General features: G+C 44.7%; 1 protein-coding gene across 4 annotated transcripts in view; it reads right to left on the bottom strand.

Moving 5' to 3' along the window:
- MYRFL (myelin regulatory factor like) overlaps positions 1–19,383 on the bottom strand; it is a 120,973-nt gene that overhangs the window by 17,481 nt on the left and 84,109 nt on the right. For all 4 annotated transcript variants that reach the window (XM_059683611.1, XM_059683612.1, XM_059683610.1 and 1 more), the window contains 3 exons: positions 6,985–7,148; positions 6,321–6,381; positions 3,117–3,202 (listed from right to left, as the gene is read on the bottom strand). In XM_059683611.1, coding sequence (XP_059539594.1) covers positions 3,117–3,202; positions 6,321–6,381; positions 6,985–7,148 — 311 coding nt within the window. The remainder of the gene's footprint in view (positions 1–3,116; positions 3,203–6,320; positions 6,382–6,984; positions 7,149–19,383) is intronic.

The following is a 19,383-nucleotide window of genomic DNA, read 5'->3' as shown; positions in this document are numbered from 1 at the left end:
GGGGAGACAGGCAGACGGAGACCCCACTGTCTTCTATAGCAGGAAGCTGCTTTAGATGAAAGGAGTGGAAGTACCCTGGCTCCATCCCCTACTTTCCCTCTGAGAATGACTGTTTCCCCTGAAATGAGCCCAGCAGCCGGTCCATTCCCACGCTAACAAAGCATTTTTCAAAGGATAGATAAATGCCCCTTTCACCATGTGAACAGTCAGACTAAGAACAAGTGCCGGGAGCCGGTCCATGCTTGCTGTTTCAAGGGACCTGGCATATATGGCATACTGTTCTTGGCACTATGTGTTTTAACCAAGGTCTCTGAGAAAGGTGGTTTCCCCAGGTAGGGATTTTCCCCTGAAGTTAGGGAGGGAATAAAACCTCTTAACTAAGTGCCAGGCGGGTAATTAATCCCTTTAACTACGAACAATCATGCTTAAACTACATAATCTTTTCTCCCTGGAATGGAGATAAGAAACGCCCTAACCTTTGTAATAGAGATTGATAGGATTGAATCAACTGGTATAAATACAGTTGTAACAAGACAGAAAGACTCAGAACTTAGAACAGAATCAAGAAGACAGAACCTACACGGAACCTAGAGACAGAAGAACTTCGCTGGAGAGAGCATGCCGGAGGATCCTGGACAGGGACTGGCCTCGGAGCTTTGAGGCAAAGCCTGGTGAGAGAGCATGGCAGGGGATCCTGGACTGAACCTGACTGGAGAACCTGAGCAGAACCTCTCTGGAGATCCAGACCAGAACTTGGCTGGAGATCCTGGCTGTAGATCCTGGCTAGGCTGCTGATCAACTGAACGCTGTCTCCGTGTCATTCCTTCTTCGCCGACTCCGTCTACACCTTTGGGGACCCCTGGACCTGCTGGGGTTGGACCCCGGCATATGGCGCCCGAACAGGGTACCCCTAGGTAAGCGCCCTGCACTCGGGACGGATCGGACTCCACCGTAAGAAGAGGGTGGATAGTCTTCGCCGACTCCGTCCACACCTTTGGGAACCCCTGGAACAGGATTCCCTTAGGTAAGCCCCCCCATTGAGAACCCCACACTCGGGACGGATAGGACTCCACCATAGGAAGAGGGTGGATAGTCTTCGCCGACTCCGTCCACACCTTTGGGAATCCCTGGAACAGGATTCCCTTAGGTAAGCCCCCCCCCCCCCCCGCCCTTGAAAACCTCCACACTCGGGACGGATAGGACTCCACCAGGGTGCTACAGACCCCCCTATAGAGGATAAATAGGGTAAGAAGGTGGATAGCACAGAACTTAGATTGAGAAGATGTGCCATACTGAGTCCAAAGAAAGAAGACTCTGTATTGATCCTTAGATTGAGAAGATGTGCCATACTGAGTCTAAAGAAAAAAGACTCTGTATTGATCTTTTAACATATATGCTTGCTAGCAGAGGAATTAAGGTTACTCCCAGTCAGACAGAACATTTTATACAAGAAATATGTCCATGCTTTTCTGAGGAAGGAAAGGTAAATGTAATGGCATGGGAGAAGGTAGGCCCAAGAAGCCTTATCCTTAACCCCACTGCAGCCTTTCTACCCTGGGAAAGTGCAGGATTGGCAAGCTCTCCCTGGGATGATAGATCAGGACTCAGGTAATAGCGGAAAGCGCCAATCCTACTCTTAAAATGGATATAAGAGAGCATTTTGGGTTTTTCTTTTTAATGCCTGCTTTTAAAAAATAAAAAAGGGGGAATTTGCCGGGAGCCGGTCCATGCTTGCTGTTTCAAGGGACCTGGCATATATGGCATACTGTTCTTGGCACTATGTGTTTTAACCAAGGTCTCTGAGAAAGGTGGTTTCCCCAGGTAGGGATTTTCCCCTGAAGTTAGGGAGGGAATAAAACCTCTTAACTAAGTGCCAGGCGGGTAATTAATCCCTTTAACTACGAACAATCATGCTTAAACTACATAATCTTTTCTCCCTGGAATGGAGATAAGAAACGCCCTAACCTTTGTAATAGAGATTGATAGGATTGAATCAACTGGTATAAATACAGTTGTAACAAGACAGAAAGACTCAGAACTTAGAACAGAATCAAGAAGACAGAACCTACACGGAACCTAGAGACAGAAGAACTTCGCTGGAGAGAGCATGCCGGAGGATCCTGGACAGGGACTGGCCTCGGAGCTTTGAGGCAAAGCCTGGTGAGAGAGCATGGCAGGGGATCCTGGACTGAACCTGACTGGAGAACCTGAGCAGAACCTCTCTGGAGATCCAGACCAGAACTTGGCTGGAGATCCTGGCTGTAGATCCTGGCTAGGCTGCTGATCAACTGAACGCTGTCTCCGTGTCATTCCTTCTTCGCCGACTCCGTCTACACCTTTGGGGACCCCTGGACCTGCTGGGGTTGGACCCCGGCAGAACAAGAAGCCCTGGAGGACAGAGGCAAGATGACCAGGGCTCAGAGTCCGAGGGGCATCACAGCAGCAGTGGGAACCTGGAGACCAGAAGCCAGAAGGCTCCTGCATCCTGGTAGGGCGACTCCACGTCCCTGCAGGGGAGGGATGGCAGACAACAGGGACCCAGAGCTTGCATAGCAAAGACTTTGGTCCTAACTGTATTCGTTTGCTTTAACTACTAGCTAGTTTGGCTACAACTTCGTCATATTGTACATCTTCGGGTAACCTCACGGCCCCTTTGGTGTGACGTCTCCACTGAAAAATCTAGAAGAATCCTAATAAGGATGACTGTCCAGGGGAGAGTGGGTTGTACCTGATTACTTACTCACTGTCTTCTCCCACGTAGGCCAATGAATTTGAGAAAGTTCTTTGCAAAATTAAAAATTACACACACACACACACACACACACACACACACACACACGTGAAAGGCACAGTAACCTGTTACAAAACATCAGTTGACTGACGACAAAAAAATGACCCTTCATCGTACATTCAAGTGCAGAAATCCTGGGCTGCTTTCCTCCCAAGCATGAGTTTATAAAGGGCTCCCTCACCTCTAAGCTGAATCAAAGGTCAAAGCCCAGTTTAAAGGGCTCCTTGTCTCCAAAGTAAGTAAAAGGTCAGGCCTCCTGCACATGTGAGAAAAGGAAGATGGGAAGAACGGGAGCTCCCATAGCATAACATGGACGTTTTCTTACCAAAATGTCATCACAGCAATGAGCGTTATAACCAAGGTCTGGAAAACCCAGTTAGGACACCACTGTTCTTTTCCTGAAAAATAAACCTATAAAAAGATTCAGTAATGAGCAATGATAAAGCGGTAACACAAACTGCGGAAAGGACGCCTGAAGACTCACTCCCAGGGGGGACTCTTCGCTGCTCGCTTGGGATGGTAAGTGTGCTCCCTTCATCCTACATCTCCCTCCATCTCAGCCTCCCTGAAAACAAAGTTCTCTCAAAAGCCACTTCAATTCCCTCCTTTCCCTTGATACTCCAGGCTCCAGTGAACTCTCTTTTCCCTGATGTTCTGCAGATGATCATCTGTGCCATTCATTTAGTGTTTATTCTTGAAGTTTGATGGGAGAAGAGGGTCTATAACACAAGATACTGTCAGAAGCCAAATGTCCACTTCTCTTAATAGGATACTTTTCAAAATCAAAAGGCTTTTAAGACATGATAGAATAAATCCCAGTGGAAGAATGTTAGGCATCATGACAAACCATGGAAAAGATTTTTGTGTCTTCTCAAATCTTATACATCTGTATCTAATTTCACCACCGATTTTTTAAGGACAGTCTGGGCCTGTGTCTTATTTATCCATTCAACAAATATTCATAAAGTACTAATATGTACAACATGACAAGGGACATGAAAATTAATAAATTACAGTCTCTAGGAAGTGAATGAGACAAACCTTTAGGACTGACACATATTGGTATGGAACTTGCATATGGGGAATGGACCAACAGCTGCAGGCTAGACAGCTGTGCAACTGCTGGAAAATCTGGCCAAACAGATAGGAGAGGTTTGCTGTCCCCTTAAATAAGGTGCTTCTTAAATATGAGTTTTCCTGCTAATGCAATAGGGAGTATTATGCTTTCTTCCTCTTGGGGAGTACAGGGTAGAATTATGCTTTTGACCGGAAGGAAATTAAATGATGATGGTAGTTAAGAAATTGCTTAAAATGGGTCTTTGTTTGAATTCCTTGAGTACTAATAATGGTGAACACATCTACAGCCCTTATTAAGTGTCATCAACTCTTCTGAACACCCTATTTTTAATCTTCATAATAATCCTCAACCATCTTCTGAGACAGGAACTGTTACCCCCATTTTAAAAAGGAGGATAATGAGGCCCAGGAAGGCTAGGTTCTTCACCCAAGATCATACAACTGGTAAGTCACAAAGCCAGGATATGAACCAAAAACATTTGGCTTTACAATCTGTGCTCTTAACCACAATGCTATGCTGCCTCCTTACGTAAAAGGAGGAAATACCCTACAAGTTAGATATTAATTGTTATGATTTAAAAGGTCCGCATGGCTTACCAAATGAACTCCTTAACCTGGTGATCCAGAAACTGAGCCTAACATATATTTTCAGGCTTATCTTCTACTCTCCTCCCTAACCAACTCCCACTTAATCCTTCAATGAGTGCCAGCTCCCAGACCTTTGCTCATAACATTCCATCTGAAACCTCCCTATAGCTTTTGTTAGTCTGGCCAACACTCACTCTTCCTTGAAGACCCGGCTCCCATAATACTCCTGCAGCACTCTGAGCTCCTGCAATATTTATCAGATTCAGAAACAATTGTTCTTTGCCTTTACTTCTGGTCTTCCCTGGCTACTTTGAAATTCTTTAGTTGAAGAGGTCACATCTCACCTTTATCTGCCTTCCTAGAACATTGACTTCAAGAGGTCTCCAAGTCGAATGGGTGCTCTTCAATGCCTATATCATTTCCTGATTCTGTGTTCACATCCCAACCCCCAACCCACCCACACATCCAAGACACTTAGTGTTTTTAATTTAGACTATAAGACTTCAAGGAATATTTTCAGACTGAGCTCTCCATTCATGCATTCGTTTGCCAATATTATGTGCCAGACCCTGGGGCATAGAATGAAGAAGACAGACATGGGTCTGCTTTCATGGACCATACTACTATATCCTTGTTAATTTTCTGAGGTAACTGCAAAATAAAGAGATTCTTTGGGTGCAAGATGCAAGCTATTGAGGTTGCACATGACCAAATTGCACCTATTAGAGTCGCTATGGATGTAGATACTCTCCTGCCCATCCCATTGCAAACTAGTTAGTACACAGGGCACCTTCCCTACACAATATTTTTAATGTTTTGTGTTGATTAAGTACCTGCTATATGCTGGACATTGTGCTAAAGGCTTTAGCTCATTTAATCCTATCAACAATTTTTGTAAGGTGTCATACTATTATTATCTCTATTTTCTAATGCAATTAAGTAACTTGCCCAAGAAGACTTTTTCACATATGTATTTATCCATGTATTTACATTTATCGGTACATCAAGAAGCTTATCAGCAACATAATATTGTAATAGTTTTTAGTTAGAATATTAAACTTTTTGTAGTCCTTTTAGAATTGTTCAATGTAGCATAACATGAGGAGTAGAGAGAAAACTAGTGCAATGGCCGTAACATCAGGTCATCCCTTACCAGGATGAGGTCATGAATCTCTTCCTCAGGGAAGGACCAGCTTTGGAACACTGGTGGGTCAGAGGGGGCAAGCTGAGTCTCACAGCTATCTATGCACTGCAGCTAGAAAGGGAGTATTGCAGCTTCTCCCTCCCTAACACACCTTGTAACAGAGAGGGTGTCCTTTAAATTAATAAATGATCAACCTTCACTTTTTACTGTAAATGCTATCCTACTAGATGAAAGTTCTCTGTCCATTAATAAAGCCATCGCATTTTAACCTTTGCAAGCAAGTGAATACCTACTCTCTATTTGCATGTATAGTACGAAATATCAAAGGGAGAAGAGGGATTTGAAGATTAGCTGATATCCTTTGGAATCTTCTGAAGTCAGAGGTAAGGCCCTGTGTGGAGTGAAGGCAGCCACACTGAGATCTGACAGCCCAGGACCACATGCATGTGGAGGCCAGCAATTTCACCTGATGGTGAAATAAAAACTGGTGGAATACTATTTCTGAACTGAACATGTTCTGTAGTCATTTCTCTAAACCTCTCTAAAAAAAACAGATCATATCTATTAAACAGCTAGTATTTAAATACCTAAATGCATTAAGGATGCAAACTAGGAACTTCACTAACAAAGAAATGAAGAAAAAAATCTTGGTAAATTTCTGTAAAGACTTTTTTCATAGAAAATATTATTTCTGTTAATTATACATGTAAGTTTATTTACCTTGTTGGTTTTTTTGGGAATGGTCCTTCTTGGAGGAGTACGAACAATTCTGCTAAATTTGCTTTAAAAAGAAAGAGAGAATTAATTACTATTTAAATGCCTCTCCAGCAGTTACATGACAAAGACCCAGGCTGTCGCTAACACAGCAGTATGACTTTTTTTATTGTAATACAGTGGTAATTTAAAGAAGGAAAAGTCAAGGCAATTGAGAGTTCCTCTTGTGGAAAAGAACCTCAGTAAGCATAAATGAATGCATTAAACGTTGCATTATATTTCTCTCTCTTTTTTTTCAAAATTATACCCCAGGAATTGTGCATTTACCTCCTTAAATAATAAAAATAATAAAAGTTGTTTTCCTGAGGACCAAACATGTTTTTCTAAATTTAGAAATAGCCACCTCGCCTAGTTAAAGGAGAAGCGACCCTTTTACTAAAATGTAACACCTCTTGTAACATCTGCTCTTAAACAGGTGGGTGATGTTTTGTTTAATCACTAAAGCTGCAACAGAAAAAAAAAAGAAAATGATCATTTAAGGCAATTGTGTTCCAAGACATTCTAAGAGAAGAACAGGGACTTAGTGGTCAGAAATGAATGGTTGCTGCCTGACCTAGTTATGGAAAGACTCACTGCTTTCTCCAAATCCCTCTGGCAATCCTGGGCATACCTGGTGGAGCTCGCATCACTGGCTGAGGATTTCCGACTACTGAGCCGCTTCAGGCTGGCCAGCTTCCGGTTCCATATTTCTAATTCCTCTATTCTTTCTTCAAGGTTGTTGGTTAGTTTGCAGAGCTGCTTCACTGCACCTACATTTTCCATAAAGATCTGGTCCTAAAAATAAAAATAATATGAAGTGCATAAATTTATAAATTCGATGCCATCAGAGAACTGTCCACAGCTCTTTCAAAGACATTCAAAGACACCACTGAAAACGGTTATGCACGGCCTTGAATTCAGTCAAGATAAATCTGTAGAGGTTTACCTCTTAAAGCGGTTTTGTTAAACTGCTGGCTGCATAGTAAAAGTGCTTATGTTCAATTTGCAATAAAATGGAAATATGTCCTTGTAACCCAAGAGAGAGAATGGAGCTGGAGGACACTGTCAAGTTTGGACTCTGAAGAATTATTTCCAATGGTCATGTGCTATATTTAAGAGTCATGAAAAGAATGTTGATGTGTGTGTGTGCGTGTGTGTCACTAAATAATCCTAAGAAATGACTCCAGTTCTTCCGGGTAAAATGTGCATCGAATTGCTCAGGTGAAGGAGGAAGAATGAAGACCTGGGCTTTTCTCTGAGTTCTGCCACTTACTGGTTGTGAGACCCAGTAAAACACAACCTCTCTGAGCTTCAGTTTCTTCATCTGCAAAGGAGAGGAAAGCTCTTGAGGTGTTCATTTCTGCCCTAACATCCCATGAGCTTTCTTGTATATTTCAGCCTAACTCCCAAACAGACTTTAAAACAACAGCAATACTTAACTCTTTCTGTTCAGAGAAAGTCAGTGACAGGTCAGAAAGAGCAAGAAAAGGGAAATCAACCAAAGCCAGAGTAAGAAAGCCTTCCCCTCCCCCACCCAATACACTTCAGTTGTCATAGGAACACGAGTGTCTATCTCTCAGCCATAACAGCAACCCTGGAAAGCTCTCATAAACTCCCACCCTGATCCCGTACCTCCCCTCCTTACCTCACAGCACTCTTTGGGGGCTCATAGTAGCTAGTCCTCTATTGTAATGAGCTAGAGGCCAAATGAAAAAGACTGTTTTGTGGTTTGGGGAATCAAACTGAAAGGTGTGTGCCTTTGAGATTCCCATCGTGCAAAACAAAGTTTTAAGGGTTTCAAAGCTGTAAAGCAACCACTCAGAAAGGATTCAGAAGCTGAACATAATGAATTTAAGGCTTAGTTCATGCAGTTTAAAGACACGCACTGCTACAGAACAGACTGGTAAAGGTAAGTGGATAGTCAGTTTTAGAACACTCTACTATTGAACTATGACGGTATATAAATCACTTAACTCTAGCATAAAGGTTAAAGAACGAAAGTATTAAAAATAACTATAGCTACAATAATTTGCTAATGGTACACACATTAAAAGAGGTAAACTAGCCCTGGCCGGTTTGGCTCAGTGGATGGAGCGTCGGCCTGCGGACTCAAGGGTCCCAGGTTCGATTCCGGTCAAGGGCATGTACCTTGGTTGCAGGCACATCCCCAGTAGGGAGTGTGCAGGAGGCAGCTGGTTGATGTTTCTCTCTCATCGATGTTTCTGACTCTCTATCTCTCTCCCTTCCTCTCTGTAAGGAATCAATAAATATATATATTTTTTAAAAGAGGTAAATTATAACATCAAAAACATAAAATGTGAAAGGGGAGTAAATGGGTAGTTTTTGTATGCGATCGAAGTTAAGTTACTATCTGCCAAAAATAGGCTATTATATCTATAAGGTATGTCATGTAAGCTTGATGGTGACCACAAAATAAAAACTTACAGAAGATACAAAAAAGATAAAGAGAAGAAAATCAAAGCATTTCACTACAGAAAACCATCAAATTCACCCAGGAAGACAGTAAAAGAGGAAAAAAGGAACAAGGGAAAAACAGCCAGAAAACAATGTGATGGTGTTAGTAAGTCCTTACCTAGTAATAATTGCCTTAAACAAAAATGGACTAAATTCTCCAGTCAAAAGGCAGAGAGTGTCTGAATGGGTAAACAACAACAACAACAAAACACAGAACCCAACTATATGCTGCCTACAAGAGGCTCCTGCCAGCTTTAAGGACACTCATAGGCTCAAAGTGGAAGGATGGAAAAGGAGACTAATGGAAACCAAAAGGGAGCAGGCATGGCTATAACTATATCAGATAAAATAGAATTTAAGTAAAAAACTGACAAGAGACAAAGGAGGTCATCATATAATGAGAAAGGAGTCGATTCATCAAGAGGATATTACAGTGGTAAATATATACAGTATGCACTCAAACCCAGTTTGAGATGAGTAAGTTCTGGGGCTCTAATAATGTGCAGCCTGGTGACTACAATAGTGAACAGCACTGTATTATATACTTGATCATTGCTAGGAGAGTCATAGGGGAGCAGGACTTTGCCACCCCAAAATATGTCTCATTGGCATAAAGGTTATTTTGGCTAATTATTTTTTTTTTAAAGAAACAAAAGACTTAGGAAGAGCTTTCTACCTCCTCCTTCACTGCCTAAACCAATTTAGATAGAGGTCCTGTTTCAGGAAGCTATCACCCTAGATTACTCTGAAGAATACGATCCCGGTGTGGTGACTAGAGGGCAGGGGTGGGGACATGAACTCAGCAACCCTGCTTGTTCAAAGTCCTCTCTGTGTCTCATTGTCTCCGCTTGGGATAGCAAACATTTGTTTATCAAACATTTGTTTCTTCACCATGTAAATTGCCTTCCTCCCCTTGGAAGTCTCAGACTCCCAACCCCTTCCCCTGAGCTCTGGATGGCATATAAGCCTCAATTGCCGGATTGCCTCTGGGCCCTCATTTTCTTATGGAGCCCCAATATGTACAAAATTCAACTTGGGGTTTCCTTGGTTATCTGTCCCGTGTCAACTTAATTCTTAAACCAGACATAAGAATCTATAAGGATGGAGGAGAAACTTTTTCTTTCCAACAGAGTAAATCTTAAATGTTCTCACCATACACACCAAAAAGGTCATTATGTGAGGGCATGCATATGTAACTTGCTGTAGTAATAATTTTGCAATATATGTGTGTGTATCAAGTAATCATGTTGTATGCTTTAAACAGTGTTATGTGCCAGTTATTTCTCAATTCAGTTGTGAGGGAGGATACTTTATTTTAAAAAAATAAGATTGGACATGAATTGATAACTGTGAAATGAGTGACGTATACTAGTATACATGGGTTTCATCAATATTCTCTCTTTTGTATATGTTTGAAATTTTTCATTAAAAATGTTAAAAATAAATAAATCAAAAAACATGAACCAACCAAAAAAAAAATCTCCAGACAAAAGCTCTTCTAAAAGTTCTAACTCTGGTATAGATGTTCTTTTACTTCTAAATTTGTTTTAATAAGTATAAGGCAAAAATTGTGAAGATAAGAATAACATTCTATAGTTATAAATCATAGTAAATGTCATGTCACTATTTCCTATGTTCACATTGCAGAAAGCTTTGTGCTATAATGATAACTATCTTATTTAGTGGATCAGATGGCCAGTTGATGTCCACCCTCAAATCCAAATCAGGTTCCCAGCCATGGGGTCTGATTCCCTCCCCCCGAATCCCCATCCCCCCACACCTCCCACCCGCCGCGCTCCCCACAGGCGGTCGGTCCATTGGGCAGTGCTGTCAGCTCAACAGCCTAAATCTCCTGAATCTACCCACTTCTCTGCGTCCTCACTGGCACAACCATACCACATATATAATGTGTCCCCCCCAAAATGTATACACACACTTTGAATATTTATAGACAGGGTTTATTAAAATACATTTCATTTTTGAAATTGAGTTATCAGCTGTTAAAGTCTTCATACATTGTTGGGGACACCCTGTATATTTTTATTTTTACTGGCAACTTGTTTCTTCTTTTTTAAAAAATGTTTCCTTGATACATTCAATTGCGATTTAGCCCAACCAAAGCAGATCATGGAGAAGGATGCTAACGTGCCCTCTAAACCATGCCATGATGGTCCTGCAGCATCTCCCCAGGACTTTCAATGCTGCCTCACATGGTAAGAGCATCGGCTGCCTTGTCCAGTTACTTGTCACCAATGATAACAAGCCAGCTCTGATTCCTCCAACTCAAATTTGCTGGCACTAAGTGGATCCAGTAGGCCAGAAATAATTCATGTGCTTTCTTTCCCATTTAGGAGGAAATAAAAGTGGAGAGGGAATTTACTCGGACCTCCCTAATTATAATGAAGGCCCTGACATTATGGATCCAGTGGAAAATTACCAAAACTAATTTTCTAGGACGTGTTCTGGGGACTGACTCTTACTAAAATGCTCTGACTTCTGTCCTCTGTCATCATGGTGAAGCCAGGACAGAGTGGGAAAAAGTAGATTTATAGTTGTAAGTATGTGAAACAGTTTATTCTTATACTAGAGGCCCGGTGCACAAAAATTTGTGCACTGGGGGGGGGGGGTACCTCAGCCCAGCCTGTGCCCTCTCGCAGTCTGGGACCCCTCGGGAGATAACGACCTGCTGGCTTAGGCCTGCTCCCGGGTGGCAGAGGGCAGGCCCAATCCCTAGGTGCAGCCCCTGGTCGGGCTCAGAGCAGGGCTGATTGGGGAGTTGGGATACAGCCCCTGTCATGTACAGAGCAGGGCAATCAGGAGGTTGTGATGCCACCCTCAGTCACGCTCAGGGTAGGGCTGATTGGGGGGTTGGGGCACTGCCCCCTGTCACACTCAAGGCAGGGTCGATGGGGAGGTTGCGGTGCCATCCCCTGTAACGCACAGAGCAGGGCCAATCAGGGGGTTGGGGCGCTGTCCCCTGTCATGCACAGAGCAGGGCTAATCAGGGGGTTGGGGCATTGGCCCCTGTCATGCACAGAGCAGGGCCGATCAGGGGGTTGGGGCGCTGCCCTCTATCACCCACAGAGCAGGGTCGATCAGGGGGTTGGGGCACCACCACTCTCACACTCAGGGCAGGGCCGATGGGGAGGTTATGGCTCTACCCCATCACACACAGAGCAGGGCCCATGGGGGGAGGGGGGGGTTGGGGTGCCACACCCTGTCACACACAGAGCAGGGCCGATCAGGGGGTTGGGGCGCCGCACCCTGTCACACACAGAGCCGCAGGGCGATTGGGGGTTGGGGAGCTCCCCCCTATCAGGCACAGAGCAGGGTTGATCAGGGGGTTGGGGCGCCTTCCCCTATCATGAACAGAGCAGGGTGGATAGGGAGGTTGTGGCCCCGTCCCCTGTCACACACAGAGCTGCAGGGCGATCAGGGGGTTTGGGCGCTGCCCCCTGTCATGCTGATCCTGGTGCCGGGAGGCATATTACCCTTTTACTATATAGGGTAGAGGCCTGGTGCACAGGTGGGGGCTGGCTAGTTTGCCCTGAAGGGTGTCTTGGATCAGGGTGGGGGTCCCCACTGGGGTGCCTGGCCAGTCTGGGTGAGGGGATGATGGCTGTTTTCAGGCTGGGGGTGACTGAAGCTCCCAACCACTCCTTTTTTTCTTTTTCTTTTTTTTTATTCTGGGCCAGCTTTACCTTTGAGGCTTGGCTCCAGCTCTTAGGCCTCCGCTGCTGAAAGTAGGTTTCTGGCCTTTGCTTACAATGTTGCGATCCTGCTGGCTGAAGCCTGGCGGACTAAAACAGGTTTCTGGGGTTTTGTTTAGCTTCTATATTTGTTACATAGTTGCTTAGAGTTGCAGCTCAGAGGCCTGCAGCGGCAGGCGGGGAACATTGGAGTCCTCTGTCACTGAAGCAAGCAAACCTCATGTTAGTTTCAAGCTGCCTGGCTGCCGGCCGCCATCTTGGCTGGCAGTTAATTTGCATATCGCCCTGATTAGCCAATGGGAAGGGTAGCGGTCGTACGCCAATTACCATGTTTCTCTTTTATTAGATAGGATAATTATTTATTACTTGTTTGTATGAAAACTGTAAACCTATTTTCCCCACCGCTGTATAAATATGCTCAAAAAATAACCTATTTTCTGAAAATGTCCTTTTCGATGCAAGTGAATGATCTTTGTGAGTTCATTTTAACCACAATGTGCACCCAGATGCCTGCGGGGCTCTTTCTAAATACACACACCCAGGTGCCACATAGAAGCTTGTTTGTATTCATGAGATGGGCGTAAGGCTGAGACATTTTGAAGAGCTTTCCCAACTGATGCCCATTATTGGTTAAAAACTATTTTATAATTGAACCTAATTTAATTAATCAACTCTGTACCCTTATTATTGACAATTTTCTTTTTTTAAGATTTTTTAAATTGATTTTTAGAGAGAGAGAAATGGAGAGGGAGAGATAGAAACATCAATGATGAGAGCGAATCATTGATTGGCTGCCTCCTGCACGCCTCCCTACCAGGGATTAAGCCCCAAACCCGAAATCCGGGCATGTGCCCTAAACCAGGAATTAGACTGGCAGCCTTTCGGTGCATAGGAGGACACTCGACCAGCTGAGCCACACCGGCCAGGGCATTACTGACCATTTTAAATGGGACCCATGACCTCAGCAGAAATGTAACTTTCCAGCTGTGATGCAAAAACGATGAAACTGGCTTGCCACCAACATTGCTCACGAGACTTTGTGGGGGAAGTGGCACCTGCTTCAAATTGATTACACAAGAAGCTTCTACCCACTCGTTGCGACTGGCTTTGGGGTGAGGGCACATAGGCACGGTGTGCACACGTTTTCCGAAAGGACACGGAGGGCAGTGTGAAAAGGACACGCGCACAGGCCAACAACAGGGAGGCCTTTGTGAAATGAGAGCTGTTCCCTAGCTTAGAGCGGGCCCCTCATGGAAGCTTCGTCTCTCACCATCGCCGCCTTCTCACTCTGTGCTCCCAGCATACTGAACCCTTTGCCCTTCACAGAACGTGTTCTCTTCTGTCTCGTCTCTGGAACCCACACAGGCTTCTCCCTTCACCTGAACCTCCCGCCCTCCCCCTCCTCCTCCCACCGGCCTTACACTCGGTGTCAGATTCACCTTTGCTACGAACACACAGCGACTGGGCCCCACGTCGTGTCCACTGCCGATGCTCCAGCACAGACAGGAACTCAGTACAGTGGGGCCTTGACTTACGAGTGTCCCGACTAACGAGTTTTTCGAGATACGAGCCGTCTCTTGGCAGGTATTTTGCTTTGAGTTGCTAGCTAAAATTCGGGTTACGAGCCAGCTTCAGGTACCCCACCGCTAGTTGGTGCAGCGAACGTCACAGTGAACACCACAATATCAGCCCAGCATCACGTGTCTCACTCGTTCACTGTTGATTTGACATATGAGTAACTGGAGTTACGAGCTCCGTCATGGAACGAATTAAACTCGTAAGTGAAGGCCCCACTGTATATATTTGCTGACTAAATAAATGAATATATTCTTACAAGGGCAGTTCATGCTGTGAGGCATTGAGAGGCCATAGCATTGTTCTCTAATGAGACCGAAGAGAGTGACCAACTTCCAGTTTATTTTTTTTTTATCCAAGGTTTCTCTCAGAAAATAAGGAGACAAAGGTCCAAATCCCCGTGTTAGGAAACGCCCATGACAAGGCAGGTGAATTAAGCAAAGAAACACTAGTGTGGAAAGTCCCCAGGGCAGTGGGATAGTGGCTCATTTGTACCCAGCCAACTGGTTTCCACCCTGGTTAGGTCCTTTCCCCTTTGGGAGGAGACCGGCTCAGGAGAGAGGGGGATGGATGGATGCCCCTTCAGTCGCCCTCACTCGCTAGGAAGCCCTGGGACCCTGCAGACCACAACTGCAAGCTCCCAGGTCACTTGTAGGTCTGAGAGTAAGTGAGCCCACAGCCCTGGGGAGCAGCCAGGCCGTGCAATCGATCTCCTGTCTTCAGGAACTACAGCTTGTCCTCGGTCAATGACACTGAGAAGGGGTGCCTAAGCCTGGTGGCAAAGAACGCTGGGAGAAGTTGAAACAGGCTCTTATTTCTTTCCCAGTGAGAGTCACAGACTTGAAAATCTCTCCTCGCGGCATCTGATGTTGCATGGACTGACAATTTATAATCAGATCATGGGAATAAAACAGCCTGTAATTGAGCATTATGAAAATGATTGCCAAAGGGAGAAACACTGTCTGCAGCCAATGGGTGTGTCTGACAATTGTTTGGGCTTTGGATGAACTCGGCTTTAGATCTTTGTCCAGGAGTTTGTTTTGTGGGTAGTTCTCCAGGCCCTGACATGGACTTAAGAAAACAGGATCTCCAAACCAGAAAAGCAGGCTGCGGAGACGGTGTGGAAGCTCAGCCCTCCAGCTGAACGTCTACCGGGCCCCCGGAGGAGCGGTTTGCATTTTCCTCTTGCAAAGAGGACACGTCCTGGGTTCATTTCCCTGGGTTTGTGTTTTGACCTCTGTTTCACATGGGGAGAACACAGCTTTATAAAACTGTTTAAAATGATGTTTCATGGTCGCCTTATGTGTGCTGTAGAATCCTGGCTTTATTTATCTCTGTTTGGGTGGAATTTTCTGTGGAAGGGCTTGAGTCCTTCCGCTGAGACAAGTTTCCAGTTGAACTAGCACATGTCACAGTTTGTTGCAATTCTTTGATTTCTTGTCTTCCCTGGGGTAGGTGTGAGCTCCTTTTGACGGCCGTCACTGTGTCTTGTGACTCCCCAGGGCCAACTAAATACCTGGCACATGTCGCTTAATATTCAATTAATGGACAGAATCAATAGTTCTTTATCAAGCAGCTATGGTGTCTGACCATGTTTCTAGGTGCACCATTAGATAAAACTATTAGATAAGGCAGAAAGGGGCTCAGAGAGCACATTTTCTAGTGGGGGAAACTGGCCAACAACAAGTAAACCACAAGTAAATAATATAGTTTTAAGTTGTAATTAGCACTAGGAAGGAAGCCAACAAGGCACTGAAGTAGGAGATAATTGTCCCTGTCTTAAGGCACTGCTACAGCTTTGGCCCATTAGTTTTATTTTTTAGAGCCCTGGGAAGGAATAAAGTGGCCTCAAGTGGAAAGTTATAGTCTCATTCTGAGAAAGACAGGCAACCGAATATAAAACTGGGCCCAACAATTCACAGGAGAAATCCCAGTAGCTAACATAAGAAAGAAATGCACAGCTTTATTACTTATCAGAGAAAGGCAAATTTAAAAAGTACAGTATCACTTTACCCCAATCAGATTGCAAAATTTAGAAAGTCTGGTAATGTCAGGTGTTGAGTATATAGAGAAACAGTAAGCCTCATGCACTGCTGTTACGAGTTAGAACTGACCAACTCTATGGCATGTTTTCCATAGAAAACCTCCCACCCAGAGTCACACGGAGGCCTGTGTGAGAACACTCATAGCTTCATAGTTGTGGTCAAGGGATCCATTTGAGAAGGAGAAGGAAAAGACACAAGCCAAGGAATTCCATGCATCAGACTATGAGCAGAAGTTCATAATTCAAAGACATTTGAATCATATTCCAGAAAGCCCAGACATCTAAGGGTATATATGAAACCCATTAGAGTGGCTCCATTGCTGTGGAGGGTTGAGTGAAAGAGGAGATGAGGATAAGGAGTGGGCTGGGGAATGCAATAAAGTAAAAGAGCAGTAAAATGAGGACTGTGGTATGTTCGCTCTAGCTTCAACAATAAGGACAAATCCTCTGGGGGGAAGGATGAAGGGGATTTTGCACCTTGAGAGACACCACTCTTGTGGAAAGTTTCTTTCCTCTTTAGCTCTCTGCTCAGTGTGAGTAGCTGGGAGGTGCAGTGGTGCACTGAACAGCCGAGACGGAGTCCAGTAGCCCAAGTGCTTTGCAGGTGAAGTCCAAGCAAGCTAAGCGACCCACTGGGAGGAAGTGACGCCGACATAGGTGTCAGGCTTCACAGATCAAGTGAAGTTAGCATTGATCAGAAAGGAACTGAATTATACTTAAAGACTTTACTTCTTTAAAGATTACTCGAAAATATTCTCTTTGAAAACTTTGAATAGCATAAATTCAGCTATTTTGTGAAATTCCAGGTCCTAGTCCACAGGCCTATCTGATTGACAAAGCATTGCCACCACCTGCTGACACCATATTTAAATTGCAGTTTTAAGTGTGTGAACAATGACTTCTTTTCCCAACATTTAGTATAAAAACTAGAGGTCTGGTGCACGGATTCGTTCACTGGTGGGGTCCCTCGGCCTGGTCTGCACCCTCTCGCAATCCGGGACCCCTGGGGGGATGTAGGATTGTTGGTTTTGGCCTGATCCCCGAAGGCCAGGCTGAGGGCCTCTAGTATGCATGTAAGATCTTTGATTAATATCTTCCCGTCCTCCTCCCGCCCCACTCCCTCTGAGATTCATTAGTCTGTTCCATGTTTCCATGCCTATGCATTGAGCATCTGCCCCCTTAGTGGTCAGTGTGCAACGTAGCTATTCGTCAAATGGTCGAATGGTCACTTAGGCTTTTATATACATAGATTATCATCATACAGAAAATTTTAAGAAAATGTGAACACTCATATACCCACCAGCAGCCAGAGGGAGTACCTTTTTCTAATTTCTAAAAGGACGTGACACACCCTCACAGTGGCCCTGAGTCTCACAAAGTGAACCCGAGTGAGGTGGAGACTTCAGATAAGGTGGTCAGGGGAGGTCTTGGTGCTGAGATACAGCTGATGAGTCTTTAGGACAGAGACACATATCCCCAGCTTGTTTCTGCCTGGGTATGGTTTGCTCTTCAGGTGACAAATGAGCCCGGCTGTCTGGAACAAGAATGCCTCCCCCTACTTTCCCAGGGTCTGCACTTGCCTTCCTAGGAATGAACTTGGGTTGTAGCCTCTCCTGGGGGAAGTGAGGAATGGCCCTTGGAACTCCTGTTGCTAATACTCCCAACTGTCCCCATTCAACTCAACTGGGAATGGGAAGATACGGGGCCAGGCGGAGAACTAATCATTTTACTGAACAATGAGAGTCATGAGGCCCCGGGCAGACATTACCTACATTGAAAACACAGAAATCTCTTTCCTGCATGTTGTAGGGGAGGGTCACAGCCAGACTGATATAGCTGCTACCTGACAAGTAACCCCAAGAGCCCGCCTTGGCGGCCTGGTGGCACACTCCCAAGGCTGTATCCTGAGACTGGCAGCTGCGCCTTCTCTCTTCTCTCAGCCCAGGAAGCTTATGAAGATGTCAGAGTGAGGTGACTTTATTATATGAATACCAGTGGATCTAGTTTATATTTTAAGTAAATATAAAAGATTTAAGTAAGTTATTTGAAAACTTCAGTACTTTACAAAAATAAATTTCTCATGATACACCTCTCAAGTGAAGTGATAGTCCAGGTTTGAGAGAGACAGAAAAAAATTTATTTTATTGAAGACGTGATCCTGGGAAGCAGGAGGGAGGAACCCGGCTTCTGCCACTCAGCCCTCGCAGCCTAGGGCTGAGCAGGCCATCCAGATCCCATTATCTAAGTATTTGCTGTCTGAGAACTTGCAGACAGAAGACTATGGAAGGGTCTACCATGAAAATGACCCTTCTAGTTTGCTACTCCAATGCAGCCTGCTGACCAGCAGGGCTGGTGCAAGTGCCATCACCTGGAGGCCGGTGAGAAGGACCACTGGTCACACCCCATTCGTGCTGAATCAGAATCTGGTCAGATCCCCCACTGACTCTTATGTACTTTGAAATTGTCTTGCTCAAACATCTCTCCCAATGGCTATAAAATCCCCCTGTCAATCAGTCTCCCCTCCCAGCATCAAATATAATAATGCAACATAAAGCTAACCAGCAGCCGAGTGAATTGGCAAAGTTCGCAAAAGATGCGGGATTGCACAGAATTAACAGACGTGATCAGTCAGGGGAAAGGCAGCCCTGGACCCCTGAACAAGGGAAGAGGAGTGAATCCGCAAGCATGGTCACATTCCCTCAAAAGACAACGCTGTGAATATCTGGGAATGAAGACAGGCTCCCGGAGAAAATGAGGAGGCTCATGAACATCTTTGTAAAAATGACCCACTTTATGACTGTGCCGGGGAAGTCAAACACATACAATTTTGTGGAAAAACTGTGCTAAAAAAAAAATCAACACTTAACACTCCCGCCACTCTAAGGAGGAGCACATTGTTTCAATGCTATGTGAGATAAGTTACTTTTGTGAGTTTTAGTTCCATTTCTCAAGACAAAGTCTAATCCAAGTGTCACTATTTCTTGTGATTTCAGTCCTTGTTTTAAGTGGATTTTCTCAGGGCCAGTTATATTCCTGTTTCTTTTTGCCTCTGGGACTTGGTTGGGGTGCCTATGACCGGTGTGGGATAATTGGCACCAACTTACTCCCCAGGTGGGGGAAGAATTCTTCCTACTCTCCTGTTTCCTGAGTGGATGTTTCGCGCACTGTGATGTCACAGAAGGGGGTTCCCCCTGGTTACAGCTCTAGAGGCAGGTATCTATTCTGT

Source organism: Myotis daubentonii, chromosome 2 (genome assembly GCF_963259705.1).
Source record: "Myotis daubentonii chromosome 2, mMyoDau2.1, whole genome shotgun sequence".
Lineage (NCBI taxonomy): Eukaryota > Metazoa > Chordata > Mammalia > Chiroptera > Vespertilionidae > Myotis > Myotis daubentonii.
The sequence above is the reverse complement of the archived record's forward strand: the minus strand, read 5'-3'. Positions and strand labels throughout refer to the sequence as shown.